The sequence below is a fragment of the Peromyscus eremicus genome, chromosome 6 (genome assembly GCF_949786415.1).
Source record: "Peromyscus eremicus chromosome 6, PerEre_H2_v1, whole genome shotgun sequence".
NCBI lineage: Eukaryota > Metazoa > Chordata > Mammalia > Rodentia > Cricetidae > Peromyscus > Peromyscus eremicus.
The window spans coordinates 77140061-77161479 of NC_081421.1; the positions used below are offsets into that span (position 1 = coordinate 77140061).

Below are 21419 nucleotides of genomic sequence, written 5' to 3' on the forward strand. Positions count from 1 at the left end.
CTGGGGTCCACAGAACCTTCGGAGTGGCTCAGACCAAGGTATGTTATACCTAGACTGGACAGCCTAATGGGGGAATATCTCAGCCAGATGCCAGGTTTGCGCTCAAGTGAATCCAAAGCAGAGAGCTGGTACCCAGGAAGGGATCCAAATGAGAGACCAACACCCCAGTGAACTTTGGGAAAACTGACTTCATTGAGATCTGGCCTGATAGGGGAGGATAAAAGTACTTTCTAGTTTTTATAAATGCCTTTTCTGGATGGGTAGAAGCATTTCCCACTCAGACTGAAACTGCTCAAATAGTAATCTGGGAGGCAGAGGCAGGCAGATCTCTGAGAATTTGAGGCCAGCCTGGTCTACAAATTGAGTTCCAGGACAGCCAGGGATGTTGTAAAGAGGAACTTTGTCTCAGAGAGAGAGAGAGAGAGAGAGAGAGAGAGAGAGAGAGAGAGAGAGAGAGAGAGAGAGAGAGAAGAAAAAGCCCCTCCAGGACTCTCTCTAGCAATGGGGCCAATGGCTTGGCTTTAGACATAGATTGAAAACTTCATTATGTATATAGACCTCAGAATTCTGGGCAGGCAAAAAACAAAACAAAACAACAACAACAAAAATAGGGTGTTAAAAAAAATCTCGAACAAAACTCTCCTCAGAGTCCCATGAAGGGTGAATAAAGCTCCTTCCTGTGCTGTGCTTTGGCCCACTGCACCCCGTACAGGGAGGGATTTCTTCTCTCTGAGATGATGTTGGGAGACCTCCCCCACTGCTTCCCAGGCTCAGACCAGCAGTTGGCAGAACTCTCACCATTCCTGTCTTGAGGCACTCCAGTTCATTGGACTAGCTGAGAGACTGAGGCAGCCTCCAGTTCCACCACCAACTTCCCCTTGTTGGAGCCCAGTGATACCATCTGGGTCAAATGCATAGCCAAAGGGGTACTAGAACCAACCTGAAAAGGACTCTACACAGGGATTCTCCCCACTCGTATGGCTGTGAAGATAGCTGGCATTACACCATGGGTCCACTACACCCAGGTCAGGAAAGCAGAAGCCACACACACTGCTGCCAAATGGACTGTCTCCCTGACTATGGACCCGTTAAGATCAAGATTTCATCAGGCATCAGTCCCTTCCACACCCTGCCCCTCCACCTCCTGAGACTTGTGTTTGATATGAACACAGGGTTATGGCCTAACCCCTTGTAAGGAAGACTGATGCAGGGAAGGTATTAGCTAGTGACTATAGACTAGCAACTCATATTCGTCTTGACCTTTGTTCACTGATGCCTACTTTAAATGTGTGGTTGTACTGGAGAAAGAAAAGATAGGGGAGTTTATCATTTGAGATAAGAATACAGAGTTTACAATTCTATGCATGCCCTGTGGCTGCCCCCACCCTTAGCTGCTGAGAACAAGGGAGTTTCTATCACAAAAACTGGAATTGTGAAATGGAGGCTTCCCGGAAAATTCCTTAAAATTTTTTTCTGGCCTTTGAGAAACAGGGAAAACCTGGGGAATCAGACTATGCCACAGGAAGGGACTCTAGGGATAGATTTACTAGAAATTGCTCCCCAGCCAGGTCCCCAGACCTTGGGTCCTAAGCACACCCAGGGCCAGAGTCCCACCTCGTGATGTCCAGGAAGCTGAGGGGTCCCTGTCCCTGTTTGCCACTCTTGACCACTTAGTTAATAATTCCCAGTCATAAACTGGCCAGGATTGCTGATTTTGCTTAGACCCACGGCCCATATACTACATAGGGATAGGAACTAACCAGACTGTCAGTCCATTGACTGACAAAACTCATTGTGACTTGGGGGAGAACAGCCCAAATTAACGTTAGAGGCCTGAAACTTGTTTAATATCCAAAACGTTCCATCTAGACACTTCTCCTTATTCTGATGTCTGCTGTTATACCTTATGGGTTAATTCATCTGGATTATAGCCATATTACTGAGCCCCTGAGACTGGTGGGCATGTACTAATGGTTTGACGAAATGTGCCTCTTCTGATGCTTTCCAAGTAAGTAGACAGATTGATCAGGATCTAGTGGCATTAAACGTTTCCGTTTCTGAATTAAAACAGCAATTAGATTCCCTTATAAAAGTGGTCCTACAAAGTTGGAAAGACCCCTACTTCTCCTGAGACAAAGGACTAAGTTTGGCTTTGGGAAAACCAGTTGCTTCTGTGCTAACTGATCAGGAGTATTTAGATAAAATCTTGCCATGGTTGGGGAAAAACCTCAGGAAAAGAAAGAGACAGACATAAATCAAAGAATCGATACCAATCTCTATTCTCTTGGCCCCCCTGGCTAGCTGCTCTGATATCAGCACTGACTGGGCCTTTAATTCTCATTCTGGCTGGATTAACAGCAGAGTCCTACATCTTAAACTATATGGCCAATTAGGTATCAATTCTGTAAAATTAATTTTCCTTAGGACCAAGTACACCTCTCTAAAGCAGCATGAGTCCATGATTTGACTTGTTCACTAAGATCAGTGGAGAAGGTAACAGGGCCCCAGATCTTAGCACAACTAACTCCATGATGGAAGTACCATTCAGGCCATAAAACTCAGCATGTAGACAGTATCATCTGCCAAAATGAAAACAAAGACCTAGTCCGCCAAAGTCCATAGTTCTGGGAAAGTCTCTAAATGTACTAACCTTTTTGGCTTTGATACTTCTGCTTTTGGCTAACTGTTCTTGTTAACTGGAGTACGTTGTTTTAGTTAGGGCTACTATTGCTGTGATGGAACACCATGACCAAAGCAACTGTAGGAGGAGAGGGTTTATTCCACTCACAGTTCTATTTAACAGTTCATTATCAAAAGCAGTGAAGGCAGGAACCTGGAGGCAGAAACTAATGCAGAGGCCATGGAGGGATGCTGCTTCCTGGCTTATTTTCCATGGTTTGCTCAGCCTGCTTTCTTATAGAACCCAGGACTACCAGCCCAGGGATGGCACCACCCACAGTGGGCTGGCCCTTCCCCACTGATCACTATTTAAGAAAATGCCTTACAGCAAGATCTTATGGAGACATTTTCTCAGTTGAGACTTCCTCCTCTCTGATGACTCTAGCTTGTATCAAGTTGACATAAAACTAACCAGTACATATGTCAGCCCAGAATGTGGTTTTGGAGCTTAAAAGCTCACCCTGAGAAAGGCTCAATGCTACACTGGGATCCCAAATGTAAGTGCCAGTGCTTACTTACCAAGCCAGGGTCTTTTGATATGGTTGGTGAGAAATTAAAACCATATTAAGATGGGATAGAGGGGTCTCAGCAAGACTGAGGCTGAGACAAGTTTATTGTAAGCAATCAGTTTTTATACCTTCATCAGAAACAGAATACAATGGAAGTTTCTAGAATCAATACAATTGTAGTTGCCTGGCTGCAATGATGTTTGCAAGCTATACAGGGTATAAAAGATTAATGTCTAAGATTAATTCTCCTGTCAAGTCTCAAATGCTTCTCTGACTTCTAGGGAACACAGAGAAACACAGGCAGTCTGAACACTGCCTGGGGGAGTGCCTCGGTTTCTCAGGAACTGAAAGACCACAGTGCCCCAGGAGTCACAGACTCTAACCTGAAAAATCTATGATGCATGCCTCTCAAGGCAGCTAGACAGGCCATCATCATGATTTCCTGCACCCAAACACCCAATGTAGTCACTGGCCATCTAACAAAGACTTTCTTTTTTGTTTTTGTTTTTTTCAAGACAGGGTTTCTTTGTGTAGCTCTAGCTGTCCTGGAACTAGCTCTGTAGACCAGGCTGGCCTCGAACTCACAGAGATCCACCTGCTTCTGCCTCCTGAGTGCTGGGATTAAAGCCATGCACCACCACTGCCCAGCTTAATGAAGACTTCCTATTGGCTTAAACCCATGTCCAAGCAGTCTTCTCTGGTGGATATCCCACAATAATACTACAGAACTTTCTGAAGTATGGTTTATACACCACTCATGAACCTCAGTGAATTGCTCATTGCCAGAACCCATTCTTAGAGACCAGTTTTCTAAGGGTGGCTAGGGTCATAGGACCCCACATTTTCAATTTCACAGGTGAGTCTGATACATACAGCCTGAGAACATCACTTTAGAACAGGAATTGATGCATTACACACCACAGACTACATCTGGACTGCTGTCTGTCTTTTGATGTGTGTGTGTGGTGCTTTGCATGTATGCCCCTGGACACACAAGTGGAGGTTAGAAGTTGAGGCTGAGTATCTTTTACCCTCTCCACCTTACTTTTTGAGACAGGATCTCTCACTCAACCTGAAGCTTGTGGTTTCATCTAGGCTGACTAGTCTGCAACCTCCAGGGATCTACCCATCTTGGTCCCCCAATGATGGGGTTACAGGCACTTATGTCTATTGCCTGGCTTTTAGATGGTTCTTGGGATTTGAACTTAGGTCTTATTCATTCACATCAAGCACCTTTATCCACTGAACCATCTCTTTAGCCTCTGCTTTCTGTTTTTGTAACTAAAGTTTTACTGGAATGCTGCAATACTCATCAATACTCACTTATTCATAGCTGTCTTCATACTGCAACAACAGAGTTGAATATCATTATAGCACACACCATATGGCCCATCAAATCTAAATTATTTGTTACCTGGCCTTCTGTGGACACAGTTTGCTGATCCCTGCTCTAAAGCAAAGTTGAGCATTTGGAAATCTATTATAATGTTGACAATTTCTGTAAAACAGTAATAGATAGGGTTTAGATTTAAAGATACTAAAGCCTTTAACTTTTTAAAATTATATTTATTTATGGGGTGTGGGCACATGCCATGGCACACATGTGGAAGCCAAAAGACAACTTGTGCAGGAGTGAGTTCTCTCCTACCATGCGAATTCCAGGATTGAACTCTGGTGGTCCTGACTGGAGGTAAGGCCAGCACCTCTACCCACGGAGCCTTCTCACACTTAACTCCTGTCTTCAAAACTTAGGTTTGGAGAGCTGTTTCTTGTACAGTCCATGCTTTCTCAGAAGTCATTAGCCAATCAGAAATCTCTCCTGAGCAGTCGATAGCATGTATTTTATTAGTCTTACAAGTAATAGCTACATGAAGCGAAGCTTATGTTTTCTATGATCTGTGTATCTCAGTGTTTTTAATAATCTAACAAATTAGAAGACAGTAATCAAGGTGATTCCAAAGAACACACTTACCTTTTACTAAGAATTAAAGCACTGGTAACTTGGCTGAAGTTGAACAAGGCTGACCACTTCCTCCCTTGGCTAGCCATTTGTAGGGAAATGAGCACGTGGTGCTGGTAGTATATTTTTACTTTACAAAACTATGCTGATTTCCTGTTTCCCTAGACAAATAGCAATAGGTTAATAATCCGGAAATGAAGTTTCTTCTTTAGTAGAGGTTAGCTCTTCTGCTAGTATTTAAGATGTTTGATATTCTCCTTCGACCCTTACGTTACTACAGATTCCAGATGATGAACTTTATGGTATTTTTTTTACCCCTTAGGCAGAATTCATTCAGACTGCCTGATTTTAACAATTTGGATTCACTATAGGTTAATGATGTGATATTGGGCAAGTGACCTAATTCCCCTGTGCTTTGATTTCCACTTCTATAAAATAGATCATTAGGAGCCACAAGGTTGTTGAAAAAATAAATAAAATAATATACTTTGAAAGGAGCTTAACCTACTGCCTGCGATATTTTAAGAGCTGTGTACAATTTAAAACTCCTGTGGGTTGGAATTAGTTCCTAAGGTTCTAACTTGATATTTTTTTCTTAAGTCTGTCCCTTACAGATGCAAATCAGTACATGGAGAAAAAGGGAATTCCTAAATACTATTTATGCCCATTCTTCCCAAGTACATATCCATGAACTCTGGCCTTGAACTCCCTGTGTAGCCCAGGCTGGCCTGGAACTCATGATCCTTCTCCTTCAGTCTCCTCAGTGTTCTAAGCACAGGGATTTACCACTATAGCCAGCTTCTGAACTTTTTCCTAGAAACTTTTATTTCTATTGCTTTTGTGATTCTTATCATGAATACTCAAGTCATAGATATCTCTGTGTTTATCATCCCTAGTTGAAAGAATTCTTAACTTCTGTAGCTGTTGTACCTGTCCCTAGCATCCCTTTAAATTCTTTTGCAGCTATAAGGAGAGTATAAATATTTATCGAATGAATAAGTGATTGACATGAGACTTCACATTCAAACATCTTTAAACCAAGCTACATGAAGAACACTTACCTCTTTTTTATTTATTTATTTTTTTTTTTAAGAAAGAAGGGTAAATTGCTTCAACTATAAGAACTTACCAGCTGACCTTTGCCTACCGGTATTCTGAAACCAAAGGTAAACCAGACTCTGTGGAGTCTGTGGGGGAAGGTAACTAACTGAAAGTCTGTGGGGGAAGGTTACCGACTGAAAGTCTGCAGTAGTAACTGAAGAGCTTGATGAGGTCCCAGAATGCTGTAGAAACAAGAAACAGATTAAGGGATTGTCCCACCATGGATGATGTGAAAACATGACAAGTCAGATACCTTCATCTGAGGGACTTTAGAAGGTTCTTCTGCATCTATTTATCAGTCTGTCCCTGAGGTCAAAAGGTTGTCTTTGTGTCTACCGTGGCTTCTTTGAGCTGGACTCTGAACTCTAGGAGGGGCATGGCTCCCTCTTCAACAGTAGCCCTGCTGCCTGGGCAGAGGCTCAGTGAGGAACTCACTGTTTGCCGGGTTCCCAGGGCCTCCGTGTAGGGAAGGCCCATCTTCTGGCACAGTGAAAATGCATGCCCAGAAAGCAGAAGTACAGACTGTGCCAGGCCACAGAGCTGAGGCACTGGTGCCCTAGATACCCACGTCAGAGTGGATTTCTCACCACATCATAGAGCATACTTTATCACCCAGACTTGCAGGTATACTCAAAACCGTGTTAAACACTGAGTTTCACAAATGCATAGAAGGCAGTGTCCTTGCCTTTGATAATTTAGAAGTACAGGGTGTGTCGTCTTATGTGTTCTCTTTGGAATAAACTCTCAAATTTAGGAATAAGAAATATGAAGAAACTCAGAAAATTTATGTAGCTGAATGTAATTCTACTACAGAGACTCAGACTCAGGAGACAGCGGTGAAGTGGTGCAGGAAAGAGTTCTGAAAAAAAGAGTAAGTGGGTGTGATGGCTTTATTTTTATTGGTGAAAACTGGGGGTACAGGTAAAAACAACAAAAGAGGTGGTGGTGGAATGGAACAGTCTGTGGGTGATGTGGTTGGGTAGCGTTGGGTGAGGCCGGTCGATGAAGAGGGCAGCTGATACTGACAAGCTAAGCAATCTAGATTTGTTCCCATAGCATGCTAATTTTTTTCATTCTTTAATAAAGATTGTGTGTGTGTGTGTGTGTGTGTGTGTGTGTGTGTGTGTGTGTGGTGCATGCACATGCATGCATTCATGCACAGAAGTTGACCTCAGGCATACTCTTCTATCACCTTCCACACTGTTCTTTGAGACAGGGTCTCTCACTGCACCTGGAGCTCACCAGCTCAGCTAGACTAGCTGGCAGGTGAGTACTAGGGATCCCTCTGTCTGTCCCACCTCCCCAGTGCTAGGATTACAGGCACAGATCACAGCATCCAGCTTTCATGTGGGTGCTGGAGATCCAAACACAGGTCCTCACGTCTGTGCAGCAAGCACTTTACCAGCACAATAAGTCATCTCCCTGGCCCTGTATTTTGGTTCTGTAACATTAAAACAACATTTTAACCATTTCAATCTGGCATTTACTGCTACGTGCTAGAATGGGAGAGCGATACAGGTAAGAAGATAATCTAAGAGTTCATCAGTGCAAGAGAATGGATTTGAAACTGGGAATGGTGGTTAACACAGAAATAAAAAAAAGACATTAAGGAGCCCCATGGGCAGTGATGGTGCACGCCTTTAATCCCAGCACTGGGGAGGCAGAGGCAGGAGGATCTCTGTGAGTTCAAGGCCAGCCTGGTCTACAAAGCCAGGACTGTTACACAGAGAAACCCTGTCTATAAAAACAAAAAAGACATTAAGGAGAAAGGAGCAGGAGCAATAGGACCTGGTGACCAAAAGAATGATTACTAAGGACTGTATAACACAACCCACAGTCCATGTTGGTCCAGGAAAAGACATGAATAATAAAACAAAAGCTAAAATTGAGTGGCTGAGTTTTCCAAGGTAAAATCGTGGCCACTCATAGAGAGAGAAGGTTGCTCTGAGAAGCTAGAGTACTTGCTTTTCTTTTCTTTTCTTTTCTTTTCTTCTTTCTTTCTTTTTCTTTTCAAGACAAGTTTTCTGTGTAGCCCTGACTGTCCTGGAACTCGCTTTGTAGACCAGGCTGGCATCAAACTCAGAGATCCACCTGCCTCTGCCTCCTGAGTGCTAGGATTAAAGAACCACCACCACCCGGCTGTACTTGGCTTTCTTTTTTTTCTTTTTTCCGTTTTTCGAGACAAGGTTTCTCTGTGTCATTTTGGTGCCTGTCCTGGATCTCGCTCTGTAGCCCAGGCTGGCCTCGAACTCACAGAGATCTGCCTAGCTCTGCCTCCTGAGTGCTGGGATTAAAGGTGTGCACCACCACCACCTGGCATACTTGGTTTTCTTACGGACTGTTTTATCCGGTTCAAATGATCATTCCTGAACAGTGTGTGTGTGTGTGTGTGTGTGTGTGTGTGTGTGTGTGTGTGTGTGTGTGATGTACTTCCTAATCTCCACGACACTGAAGTTTCTCCTGTAAACCGGCAGATTCTTCCCTTGGAACAGGTGACTGTCAGTGGAGTTTCTGTGTTGTCTTCCTTTGAATTCAAGAAGGAGGGGGCCATAGTGAGCTGCGACTCTTCCCTTTCTCCAGGGGCTCACCTACGAACCCCAGGCCTCATTCTTGATGGTTTTCATTGCACCTGTGAGTCTTTTATTGCATGGAATTGTTCTGTTCACGTAGGGTTTATGACACACTGGTTTAAGTATTTTGTGACAAATTCACAAACTCTTTTAGATACTTGCTGACCTTGGCTCCCCACCCCAGCTCTTAACCTTCCTACAAAATAGAAATGAATCAAGACTGCTTTCATCCAGTAGCCTTATGCCCTCTGGCCATTCAGCATCTGTAAAAGTGTGGAAATTAAGTGGATTTGTTAAAATTAAACACATTTTTATGTTTCCTCCTTCAGTTTGATCTCTGCTTGCTTGAGTGGTCTCATCAGGAAATGGCTTATAGCTAGTGGGGTTTTGCGGTTTCATTTTCTCACAATGTTCCTATAATACCTTTAGATTTTACAGTAGAGCAAACTTTTGAGAGCTGATGCATACTTTAAAAAAATTCTGTACTTCTGCAACCGATCATAGGATGCCCAGCCCCATGGCTGCATCTACAACACAGCTCTTGCACCTAACGTTAGGTGACCATCACAGGCAAAGGGGCAGAAAGAGTGTAAGGGTCAGAGGACCAGGACATCTACTGTGAGACTGTGTCTCCTAGGAATGGCAGGGAAACTGTACCCATGGTACCTCAACAATGTGGCTGCCTAGACAAGACCTGAACAAGGACAAACCAACAAACCTACTAACATGGAAGGAGGAAATCTCATGAGGCCCCATCCCTAGACAAGAACTAAGAAATGGCGAGAGCCTGAGAAGTAGTCTTCCCCCTGAGGACAAGTCTCCTAAATGGTTAGTCCTCCAATACCAAGTGGTCATCCCTGACACCATATACATAAGCAGCACTAACTGGACTCAGTCGGTTGTTTGTTTGTGTGTGTGTGTGTGTGTGTGTGTGTGTGTGTGTGTGTGTGTGTAAAACAATAACAATGGAAGAGGCCAGGAATTTGAGAAGGAGTGGTGTGGTTAGAGGAAGGAAAGAGAATGGCGGGGATGATATAATTACATTTTAATTTAAAAAATTATGAAGTTCTAATAAGACACTACTTACAGATGCTTAGGTTTTAGGTAAAAGATATAGCAGCATCTAAGAAAGTTTTACTTTCTAAAAAAAATATTTCTTTTTAAGTGTGTGTGTGTGTGTGTGTGTGTGTGTGTGTGTGTGTCTGTGTGTGTCTGTGTGTGTGTGTACACATGATCAAGCAGGTACCCATAGAAGCCAGAGGCTTCAGATCCCCTTCGATGCTGGAGTTACAGGCAGTTGTGAGTCAACTGATGTGAGTGCTAGGAATTAAACTCTACTAACTGCTAGCCATCCCTCTAGTCCAGTTTCTTATTTATTTCTAGTTCCTTCCTGTTGTTCAAATCTTAGATGGTCTTTTAATAAAAAAACCCAGAGCCAGATATCAGCGTGAAAGCTGAAAGATCAAAGAAGCAGAACAGCCAGGTACTAGTTCTTACCTCTACAAAATCCTCAGCCTACAGAGAGTGAGTTCCTATTTCCTCATGCCTTATATATCTTTCTCTGCCCTGCCATATTACTTCCTGGGATTAAAGGTGTGTGTGCTTCCTAAGCAAAGGCATGAGATCTCAAGTGCTGGGATTAAAGGTGTGTGCCACCACTGCCTGACCTCTATGTCTAATCTAGTGGCTTGCTCTGTCCTCTGATCTTCAGGCAAGTTTATTAGGGTACACAATATATCACCACATTTCCCTTTTTTTTGTCTAAAATAATAAAAGGTTATATAACTAATGTAAGAAAAACTATATACAATAAGTACAATAAGTATATATAATATATACAGTCAAGAATTACATTAACAATGTCCAATTCATTAACATTTGACAGATTCAGAGAAAATATTCCATTATTTATCCCATTTTGGTGAGTCTAAAATGTTGTACCTAATTCACTTTCTATCCTAACTTGTCTTACCAACTGAAAACCATCTTTTGCTGTCTTTCAAACTTATACACTTTACACATCTTTAGTGAGCTTCTTTTCTGAATTTGTTAACAAGGAAAACTATAACTATCTAATCTTCAACTCCCTTAGAGACCCGAGAAGGAAATAATATTACCTAAGTAAGCAGGAAGTGCAAGCAGGTGACTTCCAAAAAATATGAGGAATGACAGAAACAGCTGGCTGCCTGAACAGTCACCCCAGATTTCTCTGTAATTGAGGAAAATAGATATAAATATTATTAGATATTTCCCCAGATAAAAATTTATATTTTAGGGATTTAGAATAAGAGAAAAATTGTGGTGTGATAGAATTAGGGTGAGGTAGAATTCCTTATTAGTCAATAGATAAACTAACAAAGTTTTTATTTTAATGGGGTGAGGGCATTCCAAAGGAACAAAGACATTTTGAAACCTTATCTCTTACTGACCCAGAAAATTATTTTCCTTTTAGAACTTCATTTTGTTACTCTGCACTAAGCAAGTTAATTTAAAACGTTGTATTTTTAAGTAATTCATGTCTACCTGTTTAGTTCTGAGATGCTTTAGTAGCTGCTGCAGGTCTTGCACCATATTCTGGCTCCCTTATATAGCAAACCCAATCCCTAACCTATGGCTTTGTACTTTGTAGGTAGTTGATAACTCTGTTGAACAAATTGTTGGATTTTGTTGTGTTTTTCTTAATTAAAGTAATATAATTGAAAGCATCCTTAATCCTGTCATACACAATTGATTCACTTTTATTTCTTTTATACTTCATTTTTAATTAGCATTTTAAGTTAATATACATAGTGATGGGTTTCATTGTGACATTTTTATACCCAGCTGTTATACTTTGTGTTCATTCATCCTTTCCCCTGCTGCCTTCTCCCATCCTTCATCTCCCCTTTTGTTTGTCTCCTTCCTCTCCCGAATAATCTTCTATTCTGTTTTCATGCTACATTATCCTCTCTTTCCCCCCACTTTTTTAAAGATTTCTTTCTTTAGCATGAAAGATCCCAATACCCCAAGCAGTCTTGAGCAAAAAGACTCATGCTGGAGGTATCAGTATTCCTGATTTCAAGTTATACTATAGAGCCATAGCAAACAAAACAAAACAGCAAGACACACAGACTAATGGAGTAAAGTAGAGGATCTAGAAATAATCCTAAACAGATATAGCCACCTGAGTTTTTACAAAGCTACCAATATATATACATTCACAAATAGTGCTGGGAAAACTAATACCTATATGTAGAAAAATGAAACCAGATCCTTACCTCTTGCCCCATACAAAAATCAATCCAAATGAGTCAAAGATTTATGTTGTATTATGTGAGGTATTTCAAACTCAGAAAGACAAATACCACGTGCTCTCTCTCAGATGCAGATTCCAGCTTTTAACTGGTACATGTGCATTTATGTGAGAGTGAGTGTGTGTAGAGTCCAGGTACCTAGATAGGGACAATGAGAAGGGAAAAAAGATTCTGTAGGGATTGGAAATCAGTAGAATACATAAGACCCAAAACTCTGAAATTATCAGATTAAACAAATAGAAAAAATAGTTCAAGATATAGATATGAATCAGGGGCTGGTGAGATGGCTTAATGATAGCCTTCCCACACAAACCTGGTGACCTGAGTTTGATCCTAAGAGAAAACCAACTCCATAAAAGTTTTCCTCCGACCTCCACATGCCTTAGGTGTCATTTATACCCATGCACACACATATCACAACACATATACTAATAATAAATATGAAATTTTAAAAAGATATACTGTAAAGTAATTCTGAGTAGAACCCTGGTTCCCAGGAAATAAAGCCAACAACCAATAAATGAAACCTCATGAGATTAAAAACTTTTGTACAGCAAAGAAAACTGTTAATTGAGTGAAGAGACAGCCTACAGGATGGGAGACAATCTTGTCTAATGGAAGACGTAATATCCAGAACATACAAAGAACCAAAAACACTAAACAATTAGGAAACAATAATCCAGTCAAAAAGTGGACTAAGGAACTGAACAGAGTGTTCTCAAAAGACATACAAATGGCCAGTAAATATTTTTAAACATGTTCAACATCCTTAGATATGAAGAAAATGTAAATAAAAACTGCTGTGCCATTCCATCTCTGTTGGGGAATATTATTTTAAGGTGTGTTACTTTTGTTTATGTTGCATTTGTTTAACTCTGTGAAGCTATGTTACTGTGCCTGTGTAAAACACCTGATGGTCTAATAAAGAACTGGGGGGGAGCAGGAGGGGGGAGGACAGAGGAATCCATGGCTGATATGTAAAATTAAATTAAATTATAAAATAAAATAAAAAAAAGAACTGAACAGCCAATAGCAAGACAGGAGAAAGGATAGGCGGGGCTGGTAGGCAAAGAGAGTTAATAGAAGGAGAAATCTGGGAGGAGGAAGAAGGAATTAGAGCGTAGAGGTGGACTTCAGGGGCCAGCCACCCAGCCACCCAGCCAGACATGGAGTGAGAAGGAAAGAAAAGGTATACAGAAGTAAGAGAAGGATGAAAGCCCCAAGGCCCAAGATAGATGAGATAATTTAAGAAAAATCTATCTAGAAACAAGCCAAGCTAAGGCTGGGCATTTATGTGTGATTTCTCTGGGAGCTGGGTGGCAGGCCCCCGCAAAAGAGTAAGAACAACTAACAACACATCTCAGCCAGTTAGAATGCTTCTCATCAAGAAAACAGCAACAAAAGCTGGCAAGAGTGGGCTGGAGAGATGGCTCAGAGGTTATGAGCACCGCTTGCTCTTCCAAAGGTCTTGAGTTCAATTCCCAGCAACCACATGGTGGCTCACAACCATCTGTAATGAGATCTGGTGCCCTCTTCTGGCCTGCACAGATATGTCAGACAGAACACTGTATACATAATGAATAAATAAATCTTAAAAAAAAATAATTAAAAAAAAAAAGCTGGCAAGAATGCGGGGAGGGGAACTCTTACCCCTGTTGGTTGGAGGGTAAACTGGTGCAGCCATTGTGGAAAACCAGTGTGGAAGTTTCTAAAAAAATTAAAAATAGAATTTGTTTATGACCCAGTTATACTGCTTCTGGGCATATACCCAGAAGACTGGATATCCTGCCACACAGATATTTGTACATACATGTTTAATGTTGCTGTATTCACAATAGCAAGGAAATGAAACCAGCCTAGATGCATATCAGCTGATGAATGGGTAGTGAAAATGTAGTACAGCTACACAACGGAATTTTATTCAATTGCAAAGAAAAACAAAATTGTGAAATCTGCAGGAAAATGGAACTAGAAAATATTGTATTAAGTGAGGTAGTTCAAACTCAAAAAGCAGATATCCCATGTTCTCTCTCATGTGCAGACCCCAGCTTTTCACTCTCATTTATGTGGGAATGAGTGTGTAGAAGCCATGAGAAGGGAGAAAAGGGTCTCTGGGGAGTGGGAAGGAGAATGCACCAAGTGGGAATATTGGGAGGGGGAATGCTTTGGCAGGGACTGGGAAGGATGGGGGGGGGGGGGAGAAGAGAACCAAACAAAAGTGACAGTGTATGCTCTAGAGAGGTGGCTCAGCACTTAACTGCATTGGTTGCTCTTCCAGAGGACTCAGGTTCAATTCCCTGCACCCACATCCATCTCACAACCACCTGCAATTCTTGTTCCAGGAGATCCAATGCCATCTCTGGCCTCTGTGGGTACCAGGAATGCATATGGTATGCATATGGACATTTATATCCATAAAACATACAATTAAATAAAATATTTTTAACACAAGCAAAATAACTTATTTATTTTTATTTTTATTTATTTAGTTATTTGTTTTCTCTTTCTTGAGACAGACTCTTACTATGTAGACTAGGCTGGCCTCAAACTCACAGAGATCTGCCTGCCTCTGTCTCCTGATCCTGGGATTAAAGACATATACCACCATATTTCAAAAATAAACATTTTTAAAAACCAACAATGTATGAAAAAGCCATAAGGAAGTCAAGTAATAAAATAAAATAAAATAATTCGAACAGATATAACTACCTGGGTGGATAAAGCTGCCGTTAGAAACCATAGGTTATTAAATGAAAATTCCAATGCCAGAGGCAGGCTACCCCCTATGAGTTATTGGCCAGGAAGGCCTCTGACCCTAAACATACGCAAGCGCGCGCGCGCACACACACACACACACACACACACACACACACACACACACACACACACACAAGCAGTTGCTACTGCTGCTGGCTTTCCACCAGAACTAAGACCTTGTTGCCAAACGTGCCACACACTTTGATTGCAGGACATGCAGATATCAGGCTGGTGTTAAAAAGCTTCCTTCCTGTTGGCTAAACCTCATAGTGCTGAACGGTGCTCTGCAGGCTGCTGGGGGAGGACTGTCCTCAGCATTGTCATTTAGCTGTGGACACTGTATGCAATGATACCTACTGGACGGGCAATATGAGCCCACGGCTGCAATAGCAGCATGCCTGTTAGGTGGGTAACCAGCAGCTTTCTGATTGGACTTGAGGCCCTCGCCAAGAGCAGTACAGTAAATCTGGTTAAAAGCTCTGGCTGGGGAGGTCGCGGGCGCTTGGAAGGCACCTGCTGCTGTGGTTTTGCTAAATGAACGTGATGTACCTGTCCAATTGCCTTCTAAATAACTTTATGCCCATAGACTAGTGATGCTTTCAGTTTTGATCAGACAGCTTTCTGCAGTGGTAGGCAGTGACTGTGGAGACGACTGGTCAAAGTACCGAGAAGAAATGACTGCTGAGTGCTCACTGCTGAGTGCTCAGTAATAAATGGGACATCTGTACCGCCCTTCACCACCCTACCGCAAAACCAAGGAACCGCACCAAAGGAGGGACAGAAAGAATATACGTGCCATGGGGAGGGGGTTGAGGAGGTGCGGAATACTGGTTTCTGAGTGTGACTTGGGTGCTGCACTCTTGAACCCATACACGCTATATTACTTGCACAGGATCTACACCAGATTGAGTATGCCAACACTCTGTCCCATGGGGTCCCAACCTGAAGATTTATCTGCAGTTAATGGTTGATGAGGAAGAGAGAATTTTCTTCAGTGTGCAGACCATAGTAAACTACCAATGCCCCTGTAAACAACCCTAAGGAAACTCACTGGGATTAAAAAAATAAGAAAGACACGAAAGTGGAGGTGGGGGGCATAGCTGGGGAGTGGAAAAGGCTTAGGAGTGAGGGGGGACAAGAGAGCATAACAGGGTGGATGGGCAGGGAGTGTGATCAAAATACATTAAGTACAAGATGAAAATGTAACAAAGCAATCCATTTATGTATGACTAATATTAATAATAATACACATTTTGAAATGATCTCTTGCCGGGTGGTGGTGGTGCACGCCTTTAATCCAGCACTCGGGAGGCAGAGCCAGGTGGATCTCTGTGAGTTTGAGGCCAGCCTGGGCCACAGAGTGAGATCCAGGACATGCACCAAAACTACACAGAGAAACCCTGTCTCGAAAAACCAAAAAAATAAAAAATAAAATAAAAATTAAAGATCTCTTCCTCCCTTTTCATAGTCTCTTTCTATTTTCATGTTCTACATACACACACACACACACACACACACACACACACACACACAGAACAGACACACACACACACATTTAAACCTCAATTCCTATCTGAGAAAAGAAAATGTGATACCTGTCTTTCTGAGTCTGGCTTAAATTTCATATTTTTATGTAATTGTATTTATAATTAACTTGGAATTTTAAAGTATTTTATTTTATTTTTGGTACAGGGTCTTGGTATGTGATCCAGCAGGCCTGGAATTTGTAGCAGTTCTTCTATCTTAGCCTCCTGAGTGCTGGTGTTATAAATATATACCACTATGCCCTGAATTTTATGTTCTTTTTAAAAATAAAATTTCTCCATATTTTGTATGTTTTAAAATAGTCAATATTATTTACAGTGGTAAGAAATTTCTTTTTAATGCTAGATGAGGATAATCTGAGACATTGTTCTCTTTTCAGGAAATATTGCTCAAGAATAATGGTTAATTTTAATTTATGTGAACTACAATTGAAATTCCTTTATTTGGAATATTAACTTCAAGTTGCCTACCAAGGGCTCAATTAAGAGGATGCAGCATGTTTTGTGTTCAAAATCATAATTTTTCTGAAGGAGATTTGAATAAATGCAAAACCAGAAAGGATTGCCAGTATCTTAGATTGAGGAAGTCCGAACTACACCTTTCCCAGTTTTCATGCTTGAGACTAATTTTGTAACATACTGTTTGTTGAACTTCCTCCTTTAAAGATAATATATTCATTTGGGGGTGTTTTCACACTGAATTAGATTTTGGGTGGATTTGTACCCATTGAAGAGAATTTATGCAAACGGAGATGTGGAAGCTTTTTCTAGAACAGCCTGTCTGTCAAGGCACCAATGCCGTGAGTATGGGATGGCTCCCTGCAATGGGATCTTTTCCAAGACAGCGGCTGCAGGATAAAAAACGTCAAAATGTCTTCATGAGAATCAGTCCTTTAGGCTTTCTCTCTCATCCTTTCACTCTTCCTTTCTTCTCTCTCTGTCTCTGTGTCTCTGTCTCTCTATGTCTCTCAGTTTTTGAGAGAGAGTTCTCACTTTGTTGCCCAGGTGTTTCAAATTCCTAGACTCAAGTGACCCTCCAGCTGGGTGACCCTCCCGGGTAGCTGGGACTCCAGATTGCACCGCTCTGCTCAATTCTCCTGAGACTTTCTGACCTAGAATCTGTATTACTCTCAGCAAGGGAATTTTTAGTTTTAGTTCCTTTTTGTTCCTTCACTATTTACTAGCAGTGCGTTGTGGGGATGTTGTGCTAACCACCTACATAGCTTCCCATCCTACATAGTGCAGAGCTCTCCATGTTTCTATGCAGAACCCAGATAAGGAGCAAAGCTGCTACAGGTTTGCAGAGGTGCAGAGATGAAACACTTCCCTTAACGGAGCCAGTACTTCCCCAGCCCTGGGGGAGCTGCCTGTCAGAAGCAGTTGACTTTGCTTCCTCCAAGAGAAAACGGGTGAGGTCCATAGGAGAGGCTTGACAAGTTCTGAACTAAACTGCCTGCTCTGACTTTGGGGAGAACAGTCCAGGTAGAAGATAGGTAACTCCAGTGTCTGTTTCCTGGCCTGCAGAGGGATGACAGCTGTCGCCCAGGCCTTTCTGCTCACGGGGATGTGGCAAGGCTGAACTCACCTTTACGTTAGAGCTGTGCTTCTGCCTTTTCCCTGGGAAGCAACAAGAGAGGTGAGTGCCCTTTGAAGGTGGCAGAGTGGAGCAGTCTCCGAGCCTAAGCAGACCACAGTTTACTGTTCTGGTTAGCCTCTTTGTTGCATTTGAACTGTAGCCGAGTTTCTTTGTGGAGAAAGGAAGGCGCTAGGGCCCTGGAGGGAGATGAGGGCTTTGTTGTGTGACCACAGAAGCTGGTTTGCACTAATTTCCTCTAGGGCTTGTGATGACGTCAGGAAACCACAGCCTCCAGCATGCTGTGCTCAGGCAGCAGCAGCGGCTTCTTGGTGGTGTCTTGGCCATGACACACATTTGACATGCCCTCCCTTCATTCACTCACAGACTCTTGTTCTGCGGCATGGACCAGAGAGAAATTCTGCAGCACTTACTGAGTGAGGCCCAGAAAAAGAAAATTAACAAGGAGGAGTTTGCCAATGAATTTCTGGTGAGTTCTGTGATGGTTCTAGAGGAGTTAGCTATCCTGCTTAACGGTCTGCTGTGGTCTAACCTGCCTAGACTGAACTACTGTAAGGACAAAGTGAACACCAGAGCTCGGAGTAGAGGGGGAGGAAAACCTGAAAACATGACTTGGTTGAGTTTTGTTGTATCTGTGTGCTCAGCGTTTTCCCAGGTACGCTGGTTTTAATGTGTTTGCGGGTTCTTCTGTGTTTATCAATCCTATGGAAAGTATATACAAATGTATGGATATTAACACCTTTTGAGCATCTAGAGAGAGCGTTTGAATTATGATTTATGCTTCAAATTGCTAATTTTAATTGATACCAAAAAGAAAGCAGCTAAGAGGAACTTTTCATGTAGTGTGGCATGTTTAGACTCCCTATAGGACATCATTTGGATGACAGGTTTTTGAAGAACACCAAAACTACCGTTTGCTACTTTTTTTTATCTTTTCCCTTTGTTGACATGTTGATTATTAGAACAAGCGGTTTCCTTTTTTGGTGACAACTGGGTTTCTTTAACTTCTATTGTTTGGAGAGGTGACCTGGGCAGAGTAGGGAGTAGAGACAAGTGAGGGACATGGGGTATAAGGGGGCCTGGGAGCAGGTGGACTTGATTATCCAGAAGACAGTGAATCTCCTCAGAGGGTTGCTGCAGTTACCAGTGCGAGCTGGGCAGGCTATGTCTCTCCATGTCAGAGGCGACGGAGAGTGTGGAACCTGCAGACCTGTCATGATTTTGATTTTCTTGTTTTGCGTGCTTTTTGTTTGTATCACTGTGTAGCTCTGTCTGGCCTGGAACTTGCTATGTAGATGAGGCTGGCCTTGAACTCACAGAGATCCTCCCGCCTCTGCCTCCTGAGTGCTGGGACCAAAGGCGTCCACCACCACACCAGCCTGTTGTGGTTTGAAATGCTTCCAGTTGGTGTTTTAGAACTATAAGAAGGTTAAGCCTTAGCCCTTCAGCTTTGAATTGAGAAAAATGAAGAAAATCTTTGTTTTCTAACTTACAAAATGAGGATAATGTTGCATGTCTCATCTACCCTCATTAGATTATTGTGATGGTTATACACAAATAATTATAATAATTAAATGAGAACAAAGTATTTTGGAGGTGCCTAGAGTCTCAGTTACTTGGAAGGCTGAGGTGAGTTGGATTGTGAGTTCAAGGCTAGCACCTACAACTTAGAAGGACCATGTCTCAAAAGAGAGAGAGAGAGAGAGAGAGAGAGAGAGAGATCATTCAGTAATATTTATTGAGCACTTACTGCACACTAACTTTGTTTCTTCACCCTAAGATACAGCAGTGAACAAAATGTCTTTGTCTTCCAGAGTTAGCATTCTAGGACCACATACTAGATGAGAAAACACTCTATGAAGTTTTCACTCAACGGGTGTCATGATTACATGTCACTGTAGGCTGGCATATAGCAGCTCAACTTTGATGCTGAGATATTATGCCAGTTCAACTTTCATATGGTCATGGTGCCATAAAACTCTATTCTTTCTGCCACAAGTCCTCAGGGTAGATTTGCCACAGGGTAGAGCTGCCCATGAGTCTGCTCAGATATTTGGTTGTCTTTTGACTGTTCTTCTTGAGCCAATTTATCAGGCTCTCGAGGGAAAAGTGGGCTGAGAGGCGGTGCCAGCTTCTGTCTTACTTTGGTTGTATTTTTCAAAACAGCAGACTGTATCTCTCTGTTTTCACCCCTTGTAGAGGTCATTGTAGTGTCTCACCAAATTGTGGCAGCCACCTCCTGACCGTTTTCTCTGCTTCTTAGCCTTGTCCTACCTTCAGCTAATTTTCTTAGACAAGGTCTCACTATGTAGCCCTTGCTGACCTAGAACTCACTCTATACAGCAGATTAGCATTAAACTCAAAGATCCACCTGCTCTGCCTCCGAGTGCTGAGATTTAAGGCGTGTGCCACCATGCCTGGCCCCAAGAAGTCTTTTAATGATATAAACCTAGTTATGTTTTTCTCGGCTTAAGAACTTTTTACAGCTTGTATTGTTTTTTAGCTGCTTGTGATTTCAAGCTATCGTATATATTTAGAAAACTACATGAAATGTGTGACTATAATGATAAAGGGACCATTGCCAGTGCAGCCACCACTCAGATCAAGAGCTACAGTACTGTCAAACTCCAGAAGATCCCCGACTATCCCGACCTCCGCAGGCTTCTCCACCCACCCCACCGCACTCAAGGGTCAATCACTGTCCTGGCTTTGTGTTAATCATTTCCGTACTCTCCTTGCTCCTGGTTTTTAAGAACCTTGTTTTGGGGTGGTGATTAAGTGGAACCTCACTGCTCACTGACTCATGTCCTCCAGTGGAAAACAAGAGTTTCACCCTCAGCCCCACCTAAAGGCTCAACAGAGACACCAGAAAAATAGCTTTGGGTGGGGAGGGATTGGGCAGTGGACCAGCTTGGCCCAGGGAAATAGTGCCATCAAATGGGAGGTTTTCTGCTTGACTACTACCCACAGTCCACCTTAAGCTCTTGGTGTTTTCTCAGGACTTGATGTTTCTGAGATTTCAGAATGAATTCTGTGACACAAAGCTGCTGCTAACTGCCTTGGTGGCAACAATCAAACAGCATATGTACTTATGTGTAGATTTCCTGTGCAACAACCCCCTCCAAAGACAAAAAACAAAAACTAAAAAAAACAACAACAAACAAACCAAAAAAAAAAAACCTACTTCCATAGCTCAGATTTCAGTTCCGACTTCTCGTGTGTGTGTGTGTGTGTGTGTGTGTGTGTGTGTGTGTGTGTGTGTATGTATGTGTGTGTGTATGTGTGTGTATGTGTGTGTGTGTATGTGTGTGTGTATGTGTGTGTGTATGTATGTGTGTGTGTGTATGTATGTGTGTGTGTGTATGTATGTGTGTGTGTATGTGTGTGTATGTGTGTGTGTGTATGTGTGTGT

At 42.2% G+C, this 21419-nt stretch overlaps 1 protein-coding gene across 1 annotated transcript in view; it reads left to right on the forward strand.

The window, feature by feature from the left end:
- The first annotated feature begins 18276 nt into the window (after window positions 1–18276).
- The window catches only part of Ptpn22 (protein tyrosine phosphatase non-receptor type 22), a 49106-nt gene continuing 45963 nt past the window's right edge, over window positions 18277–21419 (forward strand). The window contains 1 exon segment of the mRNA XM_059266006.1: window positions 18277–18476. Within this exon segment, the coding sequence (XP_059121989.1) occupies window positions 18390–18476 (87 nt within the window). The 5' untranslated portion in view covers window positions 18277–18389.